At 37.0% G+C, this 14,917-nt stretch overlaps 1 protein-coding gene and 1 long non-coding RNA gene across 3 annotated transcripts; one reads left to right on the top strand and one right to left on the bottom strand.

The window, feature by feature from the left end:
* The first annotated feature begins 723 nt into the window (after nt 1–723).
* LOC138181221 (uncharacterized) lies at nt 724–4,523 on the top strand. Its single transcript, XR_011173466.1, has 3 exons — nt 724–894; nt 1,567–1,690; nt 2,378–4,523. It is a non-coding gene; the product is annotated as an uncharacterized LOC138181221 (long non-coding RNA).
* On the bottom strand, nt 925–14,423 carry LOC138181220 (protein lethal(2)essential for life). Of its 2 annotated transcripts, XM_069115921.1 has the most exons (5): nt 12,664–14,423; nt 11,664–12,621; nt 8,763–9,014; nt 2,670–2,891; nt 925–1,468 (listed from the first exon to the last, which is right to left on the bottom strand). In XM_069115921.1, the coding sequence occupies exons 3-5, from the start codon at nt 9,012–9,014 to the stop codon at nt 1,367–1,369; spliced, it is 576 nt and encodes a 191-aa protein (XP_068972022.1). In that variant the 5' UTR covers nt 11,664–12,621; nt 12,664–14,423; the 3' UTR covers nt 925–1,366. The 2 variants fall into 2 exon arrangements, with proteins under 2 accessions (XP_068972022.1, XP_068972021.1); XM_069115920.1 differs by having other exon boundaries at nt 8,763–12,621.
* Between the last annotated feature and the right edge of the window lie 494 nt (nt 14,424–14,917).

The raw sequence follows: 14,917 nt of genomic DNA, 5'->3' as shown, positions 1-14,917 counted from the left end.
AAAATGAAATCTTATCTCGAGTTATTAAAGATAGCACAAACAAGAGAAGCACTCATGTAGAGGTAAAATACTCGTTTTGCTTGTTGAATGCAAGCTAACATTGTAAGAGATTGAAAAATGTTTCCAAAGATCCAATGTTTGTATTGTTAAAATAATTAACGACAAACGAGACGTGGCCTATAAGCTTCTAAAAAATCACGCGTAGTAAATGGCATCGTTAAAGACAACCTCAAACTGTCCTTGACTTCGGAAACTACGTAGTATTTCTAAGGAATAGCCCTTTCCCCTGACGTTACGACGAAAACAAATAGCCAAATAATACGAGGTTAGTCGTTCCTTGTTTCTATCACGCACATAATCCAACCGTTCAAAGTGTAAATATATAGGTATAGAGGAAGGAAATGTACGTTTGTGTGAGTGAGGTTATGGTGGGGACCAGGTGGGAGATTGTGCCAGAAATCTCGTCGTTGCCTCCCCGATCAATACTCGGATTTTGCTTGTTTTTTCCACAAAAATCAGTTAAATAGCGATAACTGTGTCGTTGAATGATAGTTTATGGTACGAGGAACACGATGGTATGAGTGGCTGTCGAATAAATGATGGAATAAATATAGAAATCATGAGTCGAAAGAAAATGCGCATTAGGTGCCGGTTGCCGGCGTAACTTCTCGAACATTCAGTACTGCGACGCCGCACGGCTATATAAGAGGGCCGGCCGGCTTGGCTCGGCGCATTCGTAAATAAACTTTCGTTCAGTTCGGACGCAGCGAACACCCGAAGACCCACCAACCAGTGAACATACCTCTACTTCTTTTACGTGGTCCACGAGGCTGCTGACAACACGACGAGAAAATGTAGACGAGACGGATTCGGTGCGGAGCGCGACAGTTTACCGTGGGTATTCCTTTTAAGTGGTTTGGACTCTTTTTTTAAATTGTAGTTTTGTGGTTTGGGTTTATTGAAAGCTTTCGCTTCTGCGATATTACTTTTGTTTCATAGTAGATACATTGAAATATATTGCTATGACAATTTACGCTTTGACTTTAAATAAATTATTCAGTATTGAATTTATTAGATACGTAAAAGATAAAGCAAAAGCAATAACGTTGAAGCTAGTTTGATATAAGTAATTATTTAAGAAATATATGGTACACTTTGATGAATTATTCTTGATGAAAATTTTCTATATCATTTTATAACAAATTTAACCCAAGGGTTTTAACAGTTATGTATATATGTGTGTTTTTATATAATTTTTTCCGATTTATAATATCATATAAAATTCTACCGAATTATTTTATAAGAACTCTATATAATGCGTAAATGTAAAAAAAAAGATTATGTCAAAATACTTCGGTCGTGATTATTATTTTTCTTCCGTAGTCGTTTCTATTTTGACCGGTTTACTCGCCGGTTCTCCTGTTTTCGTGATTTCAATGATTCGTTCAGTTCCGCTAGGTGTCTCTCCCTGAAAGAAAATGATAACATAAAAAACTAAGTCGTTATATAGATCGTAAAAGCGATCACGAAACAAATGAACGAGGCTTTTTATATTTGTTTTTATAGTGAACCCTACGGGGTCGGTGCTTGAACAATCCGTACGCAACCATAATCTGGTCAGATTAGAGTTCGAAATTTCCTCACACATTTTGAACTATTTGAGAAGAGCACCTCGAGATACAGGCATTAGGTAAGCGGTCATTGAACCGACGTATTTCTATTGTTCTACAGTTTTAACGCTAATATAAGATCAGAAAATTAACATTAGGGCTCATAGTGTCGCTACTTAATTATGCAATTCGAGATATTATATTCTTATTCAAAATAATACCATAAGCTATAAATCTATGTAAATTTGGAAATATTTCACATTTCAAAGAATTCTCTTTTGAACCATATTTCAAAAATCCTTTCGAATCAAAATTGTTGATACGTAGCGTCACTCTAGCCTGTTTAGTTACACATCAGTTATATAGATGTCGCCCTTAGCCTCTCTATGTCAAATACGTCTATAGTGTATTTTCACGATGTCTTCTCAATGCTGAGTGAATCGTAAAGTACTCCCTGATCTTTTAATTGACATCTCGATGAGGAGCACTCGCTAGTTTCGGACTTTATCGATTTTAACTACTTCCAAGTTGACCTTTTTTTTTTTTATTACTACTACTACTAGACATTCGATTATATGTATATATACATATATATATATATCTTTGACCAACTAAAAATTATATACTATATCTTTTACAATTATACAGAAATTTTGCTCCTTGAGTTATTTATCGAGTTAAAGTCGATAAACATTGTTACGAATACTTTTACGAATGTGCCTCATCCACGTGAAAGTCTTTAATTCAACGTGACGTTCTTTTTATAGTTTAGAGCAGACTCGTAGTTTGAGGTCGAGAATAAATCGTCGGCACCATCTTGTCTAAACGAATACTCTACTACAAGGGCACACGGAACGTTGGAATTGAGAACAAAAAATAAGTATACCGAATCAAATAGAACGGGGAAAAGATACAAAAACAATAGAAAAACAAAACAAAAGAAGGCTAGGAAGAGAACGGATCATTTTCCTAAAGTGCGCTCTAGCTTTGCGAATCGAGAAGCGTCGGGCGAGTCCTAAGCTCGGATTCGCCACCGAGCTCTCCTCTTCGTCTCGTTACCTTTTTGGGTGCCGTGATAGTTAAAACACCATCCGAAGAAAGGCTCGAGGTAATATTGATCACATCGTGAGATGGAGGCAAGACGTATCTCCGTACGAAGTGTCTGCTGATAAATCCGTGCTCGTCTTGTCTCTCCTCGTGTTTGGCTTCGACAATAACGTTGTTACCGACCGTCTTCACCGTGATCTCCTCCGGTGAGAATTGTTGAACGTCCAATATTACCTGCGCAGATCAGAACGAAGCAGTTAAGGCAGGTCGAACGGGGAAAACTATCATTTTTTAGGAACACGATGTTGCGTGTAGTAACCGATACGATGTATCAAAGAGGCCATAACAGAGATCCATACGACCATTGAAATATATTTCTACCATCCAATTCTTGATTACACACGTTTGTATTCTGTTAAATCTACCAAAAAAAAAAAAAAAGATACAAATTATCTTTTATTGCGAAATTTAAGTATCCAGGTTTTTCACAACACCGATTATTGAAAGAGGCTCGCTCATTTAAATTACCGCCGCTTTAAGGCAGGCGAAGGCAGCCTTCGCCTGCTACCGAAATCTGCATTTATAATTAATTTGTTAACCAGTCAGTCTGTATATCAAGATAACAAGTTTTCTCCTTCGGAAGACCTTAGGTATCTGTCAGTTGGATACACGAGAAATTTACAACTATTAGCTATTTAGCTACATACGCACAACCGTTTCTAAAGCCTTCTTTAATCACTCTAATAGTACTCGATAGAGAAAAAAGCGTAATTCAGTGGAAGAGAAGAAGTACCTATCAAATAAAAGCTGTTCTTCCGGTTAACTCAAATTGTCCACGCAGTAACTTCTAGTTACGAAGGTCGCCGGAGTTTATAGAACATGAAGACACAGTAGGAAAGAAAAAATATGTAGGAGTTAATCCCAGCTTTTTCTACTTTCTACCCGTTGCAAAGTTTTTTTCTTATTTTTCATTCTCGTCCTGTATCTTTCATGTAACACCAGTGTTTTGTAATTTCCATTCTACGTGAATGTAACCGTTGAGAACGAGCAAACCGAGAAGATGTAGCTGATAAACACATCTATCTGGAACATCGTTTCCCCCCCTTTTTTTTTTGTTCACTCGTAAGAAAGACGTGCGTGCAAAGTATACAAGTAGCAGGTGGAATCATTTTCTACTATTGAGCAAAAAGAGAGAAACAGAATCGTCACGTTGACACGCGTGTTTTGTACTTCGATCAACAATTTATCTCGTGGTTAGCAGCTTCACTTTGGAAACAAACATTAAGTGAAAGAAAGCGAGGGTAAACGCATCAGTGACAGCAGAGGAAAAGCGAACCGCGGTTCTTCGGGTGATACTAGCGTGATCCCAGGACCCGGGGAGCAATTTTCAAAGTTAGAAAATAAGGAAAGAGCTTGTGCAGAATGATACGAAGAACCTTCACTTTCTTTCGTACATTTCGGGCAAAGTAGCAAGAGACCGTCAAACAAATTTTAAATCTCCAGTGCTGCTGCATATTGAATATAGAGAAAGAGAGAGAGAGAGGGAAGGAGAGAGTGAGAGAGAGAGAGAGAGAGCGCGAGCAAGAGCGACACATTGTGCGCCTGCATTTTTGTACATATAGAATATTTCGTATTGAATCGTTTTCTATGGTCCTGTCGTTGATGATTCGAGAAGCATTTATTTTTATATAGAGATTATTATATATATAGCGAAACAAAAAAGAGATCTGAAAGTTTTAAGGGAAAGCCGTTTTTTAGTCCGAGAGGCGCCCCCATTTCAGGGGGGTGCTCCGACACACCTCACACTTTCTCGATTCTTTCTGTCGACAAAAAAAAAAAAAAAAAATAAAAAAGAAGCAAAAAGAAGACTGATATGATATCCATCTAACGATCCGTTTTTTTTTCGGATTTCAATGACAAAGAAAAGTCGTCCTCTTTGAATATTTCAAGGTATTTGGTATCGTTTGTTGAAACGGAAACAAAATCCATTTGTGAGTGTAAAAGTTAAAGAGAAAAAAAAAAAAAAACAAAGAAATGAGAATGGCGAAAGCCGGTTAAACTGTGATTTTTGGAAGGAACTTCCGGCATAATAAAGCGTATGTCTGTCAGAAAATAGTCGAGTGTACGTTTCGGATTGTGTGTAAACAAAACTTCTTTTGCTACAAAATTTTGACAATTTTTCGCTATTCGAGTTTTTTTGAAGAAAAATAGTAGTTTTCGAGACCTGACTTCATCCTACCACAACATTTTTAAGCCCCCTCTTCCTTGAGGGAGGGGGTCCCTATATACACATATATATATATATAAAAGGAGAAGGAACCAAAAATTGAAATTGTAATAGCCCCGAAAAACGTTCCGAATCTTTATACCACTACACAGAGCTGTGAACCATTTGAAAAGAGAGGGTTGTAAGACGAGGAGAGAAATCAATTTTTAGAATCCTTTATGTGTCAAACTTGAGATAGAGAATTATGCAGCAAAGAAAGAACATGCTGGGGGAAAGCAGCAGCAGCAACAGCAGCAGCAGTAGTAGTAATAGTAGTAGTAGTAGTGGCAGAAACAGAAATCGGTTTTCGGGCCTTCTGGTGTTCCAGTTCTTTCGTTCGTTTCGTTGATTGTATTCCTTGAAGATTGTGTCCCCTCCCCCCTTTTTTTTATTTTTTTTTTGTTTCTTCTGTTATAATTACTTTTAATTCGATGATCGAATTGCTTCATTATAACAGTTCTGTATTGAAACGTTGCGTTGATAGCATTACTTTTCAATCGTAGAGATATTTGATATTTTTGGTTAATATTTTTTTTTTTCGTTTGGCTCCATTAATTCCTTCCCTTTATCTCTTTTGAGTTACACTATTTCCTTTAATTCTTTCTGTACCTCCCTTTACGAATGCGCTAATTTCGTTCCCACTTCCTTCTTTCCTTACGTTCCACAACTAGGTTTCTAGGTCTTGAAAAATAATATTCGATACATTCGAGATTTCGAGATACGACGTTTCGTTCATTTCATTTGATTTCTTATCTTCCTAAACACGCATATATATTTCCAACACGTTCTGTACTTATTGGACGATACCTATGATAAAAATTCATAAATGACAACAATATAAAAAGAAAAGGTTATCACTTTAGATTGTCTCAGCCTAAGTTAATCGACCGTTAAACCGCGAAATAGTGGAACAAATATTTCGCTCACTGTATTAAAGAAACTCCAATTGCACGATATTATGATAAAATAAAAGAGAAACAGTAAAAAAAGAGAGAGATGGGCCAGTAAATGTTTAGCCTGTTCTAATCCAGTGTATTCAAATTATTGAACATATTTAGCTTGTGGCGATATAATTACTTAAAGAAGCTTTCAAATAATCCCTTGATATCAAAGCGAGAGTTACTAAGTTACAACGGTTACTTAAGAAGGACAAACCAAACGAGAACAATTTGTATTCGGTGTAAAACAGCTAAAACAATTAGAAGCAGAAAAAATCTACGAGAAAGGGAAGTGTCGAGTGTGTGTGATGTGCTTTAAACATTCTATGCTCGAAAGGTTACAAATATTCCAGGCGTTTTATCCAGTTCGAAATATCAAATATACCGATACGTAGACAAAAAGATAACTTTTTCTGATCTTCGAACTTACAAGCTTCGTAATATGTGTATATAATTGTGCAGAGATGAGAAATTTGATAGGCAAAGGAATGCGGGTCTGATTGGTGGCTATTGCCGCACTATTGCTTAAAATTTAACAGGGCCACCTCGTGTCATGCGTATTTTCGTAATTAGCTGAAATACTTATATGAAATATATGTTATATATTATATATTATACATTATACATTATATATTATATACTATATATATAGTGTCTTTTTGAAATTCATTTTTAGAAGTTCGCTTACTTTTGATATTTTCTTTTGCTCGTTCCTCTTATCGAAAGCACCTTTTACTCTTGAAATATTGTCTTTGATCAATATTTTTCTTTATTCTTCGTTTCCTCGAGTTTTCCTTTGACTCGTAGCTATTTCGAAGCCTAATTTAACGCTCAACGCAATTAGCAATAATTAATATTCCGAATACCAATCCGTTTTCACTGGCTGGACACATAATTAATCTTCTTTCAACTAACTTTTTACATACGATCTAAGACCAACGACGGCTATCCCATTACTTTTTGGCTCCGGCCGAAAGTTATGGGATAGCCGTTGACTGAATATATTCGTGGTGCTTACAATGACGCGTACAAGGATTATCTCTGTAAATCTTCAAAATCCGATTGAATACTAGCAATAAAAGATTATAATAAAACGTTAAATTTCCAACGAATTTTAAGCACATTTATTTGGGTGTTACTAACAGAGTTGCTTCAAGTCGTGTCGCATATATCGTGTATATTTCAAACATTCGAAGCGTCCGACTTATTTGAGGAATCACGATTTACACGTTTTTTGAAATTGCACGAACAAGCTTCAACCAGGTTTAAGGAACCAAATTGTCTCTTTTAGACAAGCTGTATAATATTAACTATCTTCCTTTTGACGTTTGATAAGCGAAATCTAACAAAAGTTGCAGCTAATTTTCTAATCGGTTAAACAGAACACATCGTCTTCTCTCGTTTGTCTTCGTTCTCGACCTTGTTCGATTATTATAACAAATTAACGCGACCCTAAACACTCTCAATCCTTTCTTTCAACTCTCCTCTTCCATGGGATTCCACGTACGCGTGGGATCCTATTGAAGACGAGAGAAATCCCACGTCCAGCCCCTTGCAGCAGTACTCTCCCATCCTGTGACGTACAATAACGATCTTGAACGCAAGTTCTTCAAACGAGAAGACATCCAGTGAGACGTAGATTCTATAATTCACGTCGATTAAATAGTCGATTGAATAGATTAAATAGATTCACGATTCAATAGTCATGACGTCATATTATTAACCGTTCTAATGCAAAGTATAGCGGCGACTTGAGGCCGTCTTTCGTACATCGAAATCAAATATCCCCGCAGAGTTCCACAGTAACGTTACACAAAGTGAAACTGTATGAACAATGTGTAAAATCGAAGCGTGTCACGCGCCCCTCCTCCAACAACGATTTCACGCTTAATAACATATATTTACGATCGACAACTTTCAGAGGCCATCAGACGAGTTACAAAGGAGCTGTAAACGAATAACAAAAATTAGTAGAATCACTGGTGTCAAGAAGGAATATGTTCAACACATCAAACGTAAATCGCTTGCTTAGCCCTGAAATCGGCGTTTAACTAAAGGAAATTTGATAATGCACAGGTTCGTTTCTAGCAAGCATCACACATAGTACTATTGACAGAAATAGCAATAGGGTACGTACACTGCTCAGATTATCTGAGAACGCGTGCCAACTAAATTGCTTTAAATTATTCCAAATTGTCCAAAGGAAAAGGTCTCTAAATTCAAGTAAATCGAAATATTAATTCGAAACGATTTCTTAGCGACGCAATAAATTCGTAAGATATAAACATCCGTTATTAATCTATCGGTAATTTTTGATTTGATAATCCAGTGACACCTAATTAACTGTAGTCTTCCAAAGAGATCACATCTGATCCATATCCATAGTTACCACTCGAACAAGAAGGGTAATCCTAGCTATACCTATTGTTTTTGACAATTGGTGTGGTTAGATACCGTCGAGTGATAACTATGGATATGGCTCGCGATTCTCTATAATCCGATCAACAATACATCAACGATGGCTGAATCAATCAATCCATGAAATGATTCTTGAAAAGCTTCTCAAAGAGTAAGAAAACGACAATACTAGAAACAACAATACCTTCCCTTGTTCGCCGATCAACAGCGAGAAATTAATGTCAAGAGAACCGAGCCTATGTTTCCACCTACATCATTGGATCTATTTCCCTAACCACACACAAAGACAGATCAAACGAACCATACGCTTTGATCCTCCAGATCCAATAAGAATCTTACGATTCATTCGATGTATCCTGCATCATGCCATGGGGCTTTGCAAGTCTAAGTTCAGTTTGCAGTAGAGTCACATCGCAATTGTCGATTACGCGATTTACTCGTACAAACATCTGAAAAAGATTGACGCATAAAATGGTCACAAACCTGGAAGTTGTCCTTGTCGTCGATCTGGATCGTGCTCGATCCACTCGAGGGCTGAGGCGTCACGTTCCTCCAGGGACGGTAGTACCTATCGCGAAAGATCGAACGTAGAGGCCTGTCGAGGTTGAGATCGGAGAACCGTGATAGGAGTTCGTCTCGATTTAATCCTCTGCCAAAGTGTTGGTCCATCAATCTGGACATGGGTCGATCTAAATCGTCCCACCAGTCACGGAATATCAATGGCACCACCGACATCTGAAACGGTAATGAACAATGAAGAAAATCAGTAATATCGGTCAGTTCTTGCTTTTCGATTTCAGGACGTAGCATAGATCGCGCAATGATGATATATACAGGAGAAAATAACAAGGAAGGAGGACACTCCGTTTTGACACGTGGTTAAATATAATATTACGGGACAATTAAGCGTTTATAACGTGAGACACAAGTTTGACGGATTAAGAGTTAGGCTGTAAGCTGTTTTTAATTAAGAACATGCCAGGCAGATTCCTTTGAGCTTAAAAGAAAGAAAGCGCGTAAACGTGTGTTAAATCGCACGCTTCTCGTTATTGTGTTATAATAAGGAACACGATCTAAGTAGATTCATCCCGGGTAACGACTGTAATCAATAACAGTCCTGACACCAGAACGAAAATCACTAAACCACGATACAATTCAAAGGAAAGGAACAGATTCTCTTTTATTGCGAGTCTTCTAGTATTAACGCGAAGATGACCAATTTAGGAATCTTTTCGTAAAGTGAACAAATCACTAAGCATCACGAGAGCTGTTGCTATTACCGCGGATTAGCGTAGAGTAAATGTCTCGATTTTTAACACAGCAAATTACAACAATGTTGTTCCATTATTGTTTACGCGTTTCCTCGAGCGCATATTCATCGACGAATACATTAATTAGGGTCTTACTCGAACGCACAGCAGGTGATTTTTAGGAGGCTAATAAGTGTAGGAGCCGTAGCGATTCGTTCCGAATCTTTGTCGCACGGATAATCGGTAATTCGTAACTTTTCCATCGAAAAACGAATAGCTGCCAGCGTAAGCCGAACACTATTGTCTCTCGCCGTAATTAAAGAACGTGCACATGACACAATCCAATACTCGCGTTAGCTAACTCAAATCTAATTCAAAACGAATTTAACCGAAACATATGTTTAGCATATTCTAAACGGGGACTTACATTCGATCAACAGTCAAGATAATTTGACATTTCTAATCGGAAATTTGAGAATCGAACATCTATAAAAATAGAAAAAGGGAGATTACTCTGTGAAGAATCGCACCGCGCATATAACATTAAGAAATTAATATTCGCGACATCAAATTGGCAAACATTTAGGAACAGAGTTTACGTGAACCGTCCACGAAATGAGAGTATCAAAATAATTTCTATTTAGAATTGGCAAAGAATTGTGTGACGAATTTTTGTTTTATGACATCAAAGACGCGGATGTGTTTCTTCGGTGAAGCAGAGATCTCGTCTATTAAGGGGAATCTAGAACTTATATCGTTTACAACGTGTTAGGGACGATAAAGAAGATAAGTCTACTAAGACATTGCATTTCCATCGAATTACGCATAATGTAACTTATGCTATAGCTTTAGGTTACGTGTAAGAGCCTAGGTATATAGAAGATAAATACGATATAAAAAAAAAAAAAAAAAAAACGAAACAAGAGGGTACCACTCTATTCGTTTTTAGGAGTAGTCGAAGCATAAGTGGCAGGAATTGTATAAATATTCTGGCCAGTTGTACGCACGTTAAAATCTCGGCTGTAGTAAATATAACCCAGAGATGCATAAAGACCGAATAACATTTTAATTGGAAAATCGTATTGAAGAACGTACAATAATTATGTTCCTCGGCCGCCTATGTATTCCGGCAATTAAAAACTTTTACTAATTCCTACGATCAGAATACTAATCTCGAACACTAAAAGGAGATAATAACATACAGCGAAGAAAGGTAAAATATATAACATGTTAGGGAATATTGTAGGAGGAGAAACAGTTAACAATGTATAAGGAAGGAAAAGAAGGGAAAAGCGTCGTCTTTATTAAAAAGGCGTGTCGTATGGTGTCGTAACCCAGAACTTAATAAAGAGTGTACTCACCAATTAAATCATGCTTTTTGACGACTGTATCTTAAAATGTAAGTTAGAACGCTAAGTTTCCAAATGCTACTACTACTACTAAACTACTACGTTTCGAAGTGAAACTATTATCCTCGATATCTTCATGGACGAAACTTCTCTAGTGTTTAGTAAGGGAGGAGCACGAAACGTGTACCGTATATATGCATTTCTATGCGCGTATAGTAGAAGGCGACTCTTCGTTAAGAAGCGTGTTAGTCTTTTTCATGATTAGACCGTGCGTTGATAACCATCTTTAAACGCGCGCAAACGGATAATATCGTTGACGATGATCGATGACCTTGAAGGTGGAAGGGAGAAAAAAAGAACATTGACGTAATACCAGCGTTCCTAGGATTTCTAACGCTAATTGGATTAGGTGATACCGATACTTTTGACGCGTTAAGGGGACATATACTAGACGTGTACTTAGTCCTTAAGTACGGTTAGCTTAGGATCCTTACTATTTTAGGTTACTATTTCATACGGTGAAACGTCGTTGCGCCTTTTTTCTTTTCGTCCAACGAAAGTAAGAACACTGACCGATTTACACTCATAATGATGAAAGAAGAAAAACAAAACAAAAAAAAAAATATTAAAAAAAACAAAAAAAAAGAAAAAAGAACAAACGACCAGTAGAAGCAAACAGTATAAGCTTCCAAAACAATCAAGTACTACCCAAGCGACTTCTATTTCTTTGGAACGTGAGAAATGTAAGAAACGTGATTACAAACAAATGACAAACGAACACACACCTTTGAATACCTTTTCCTTTTTTTCGCACGTAGAAGGAGAACTTAGAGCGAAGAAATACAACGCGGTTCACAGATACGAGTATTGACTGTCTGATTCAGTCGCGGAAGCGCGAGGAGCTTAAATAGGCGCGTTCTCGGGGTGCGTTTCAGACGCCTACGGACAAGAGAGAAGGAGAAAGACGAGACCGAATTTTCGGATACTCCCACGATGTTCACGTGACGTTTACTGACTCTCGTCCAGAAATACCACCCGATGAACATATTTAAATGCCGAGGAGGGGCAGAATCTCCAAGAGCGTGTAATCTAACCTCTGATTCACTGTTTTGAATAACTTTGGCACGCTGCATGTGTGGAACTCTTCTGTTTGTCTCCGTAATTTCAAGGAGACCAATTTCAAGGAGACTCAAAGGAAACCAATCTCTTTAACGATCCAAACTTTCTTTTATTGCGTAGGTTTCCAAGTTTGGATATCCCTCCGGGGTGAGAATAGATTTGAACGGAAAGGGCGCAATGTTGTCGCGCCCTGATGATTATTCAATGTCAGCTTTTGATGTTATATATCTCATGATTACTGCTGCAAATCGCTGTTCGCTTGTTCTCCAAACTTGTGGTTAGAAGTGCGATTCCAATCGTATATACCTGCTGGTGAGGAGTTCCATGCCTCTAACAATCAGAACGAACGTATGCACGTGTCGATTAGGGGGAGTACTCCACTCGACCGCATGCATTTCACGGGTAATAGAGGGGTACGGGGGAGATTGTTATTTTTCTGTTTCGTGTAATGCGGAGTATACGAGGTCGAACTCTGCGTTAGGGAAACACCCAAGTGTATTTTTCAATATATTTCGAGGGAATCGTTCGAGTACGAACAATCGCTCGAGATCAGCTTGCATTCTTATCGCAGGTCAAGACAATTCCGACACTCGTGAGACTAATCTCCTGATGTGTGTGTGTATACTGTAATTCCCCCTCGACGTCGATGATGATTTCTATGAACACTGTTACGTGCGAGTTCTAAATGAGAACAACTTTATGCTATTAAAATTGTTACTCGAAATAGGCTCGAAAAAAGAAGAATGTGAAAAAGCCCGACGAGCTTCGAGCTTAAAAACTCGATTCTTGTCACCAAAAAAAAAAAAAAAAAAGAAAATATAATTTGTGTTTTTTAAATATCGAGGACGGTCTATTTACGGATTATACTCTTTATTATAATTGATAGTGTGTATTGTTATTTGCTAGGGTACGTGTCATTTAATGAATTTCTTCCTTACTTAGCAAACAAGTGCCAGTAACGCATACTTGGAAGGCTTGTAATCTCTTGATTAATCCGTTGCAATGCAGAATTGATTATAGATTCTAACATCGTACTATTTACATGTAGCAACAATAATTCGTTGACAACAGTTGATTTGCGAACTAACGGCACAACTAAGAAAAGAACAATGGTGCATACATACGTACAACAATAACTACGCCTCCTTGTTCAACGAGACAAATAAAATAGAGAATGTTTGCGTAAAATAAACAAACGGATGCACGCGAGAGAGCGCTTGTTAGCGGGTAAAAAAAGAAGAAAAATATTTAGATTTATAATAATATAATTCAGGGTACGTTTGATGAATTTTAATCTTTAAGTTGATTAAAAACGCCTCGATATATAAGTAAATAAACTTAATACTATGCGGCATTATAGCGATAATATTAAATAGTAAGCGTAACAATCTTTAATAAACGATTAGGTAACGCGTAATCGACCAAATATTTACGATAATCGATGTAATATCTCTTCGAACCTTCGATAATTCTCAACGTATTTTCGTGTTTTTCTGGAATATTATGTGTTAGGCATTTGTAAGTCGATCAGAAATGTCAAAGCTGAAAGGGAAACTGATAAATCTTCGTTACATCACATAAAGCAGAGAGATTCATGCCTGAAGTAAAAACAAACTCTGCCTCTTTTGCCCAGATTACTAACTAGGCTATAATAGTATTTTAACGTGTCTCTTTGATACTGGATAAAACGACTTTGATTATTCGTGTGTTAGAGAGAACGAGCGAGCGAGAGAGAGAGAGAGAGAGAGAGGGAGAGAAAGAAAGAAAGGAAATACTTGTAGGTGCTAAGAGGTAATTTGCGTGGTATACACATTACTATTATATAATATAAATATTATTAATTAGTAATTTGTAACGATCCACACTTGTATTACTTTTTGTGACTTAGTAACCGAGTTTGTAATCAATTTGTCAGTGTTATCTTCCACGGTAATGGCTTTCACCGGAAGCGCTACATTTTTTCCCCGCTGCTTACGTTACAGCATACGAAACTTAACTTTAGATCCATTACTATTAATTAACATTTATTATTATACATATATACCGACATCACACGATGTATCTACACACACATATATATACTTGACGTATTACGGCAACAATATTTATGAGTGTTAGATTTTCCTCATAGGCATCGTACAATTAAAAACTAGACTTTCTCTATGTGTAACTGTAACAAGAAATGTGTCGAGACGAACATAAAAACTTTTGTCCAAGAGAGAGCATATAATCCACACGCGCGAGAAATTCTTGTCGATCCAAAAACGAAAGGTATAACGCACTCCGATATATTAGTATCTTCGTTCCGCAAATTATGTAACACAGTATCTGTATCGCCTAGCTGTTTAGGCCCATACCACTTCCTTTTATTGGCTGAGAGAAACAATAAAGTGAAATCTGACGTCAAAAAAAAAAAAATAACAAGCGAGTTCTTTTCAATTAAGCTCAATTCTCCTTCCTTAGGATAAAAAAAGTAATAGAATTATTTCTTTAAACGTTAGGGTTGAAAAACCTAGAATATATAAAGTCTTAAAATGTTCATCGATAAAACATTAATAATTGAAATGACGTGTATTGAAAACTATGCAATAATTAAATTCAAGCTTACGGTCAAGATTTAATTGTATAACGAAAAGAAAAGAGAAAGAGAAATTAATTCATCTTACGGTTAAAAAGGTCCAATGTAAATAATAATTGTTAAACTCTGTTATGTACTTGAATTTTGAGCATGATCAAAATTCTTTAGGTTTCACGGTTGGAAATAATTTCAGTGGGATATGTTTATCGTCATACGGGAAAAGAAATGAGTAAAGAAAGAAATATTTTACGTGACGGCGAACAATTTCGTTTCGTGGTGTCATGAGCCTAAAATAGATGCACTTTCACGAAAGTGGGTAGGTAGAAGAAGAGGAAAGGATGT

The sequence above is a fragment of the Bombus flavifrons genome, chromosome 6, assembly GCF_040668555.2.
Source record: "Bombus flavifrons isolate JBK064 chromosome 6, iyBomFlav1_principal, whole genome shotgun sequence".
In the NCBI taxonomy this organism is placed as follows: domain Eukaryota; kingdom Metazoa; phylum Arthropoda; class Insecta; order Hymenoptera; family Apidae; genus Bombus; species Bombus flavifrons.
Note: the sequence above shows the minus strand (reverse complement) of the source record. Positions and strands in the feature narration are given on the sequence as shown.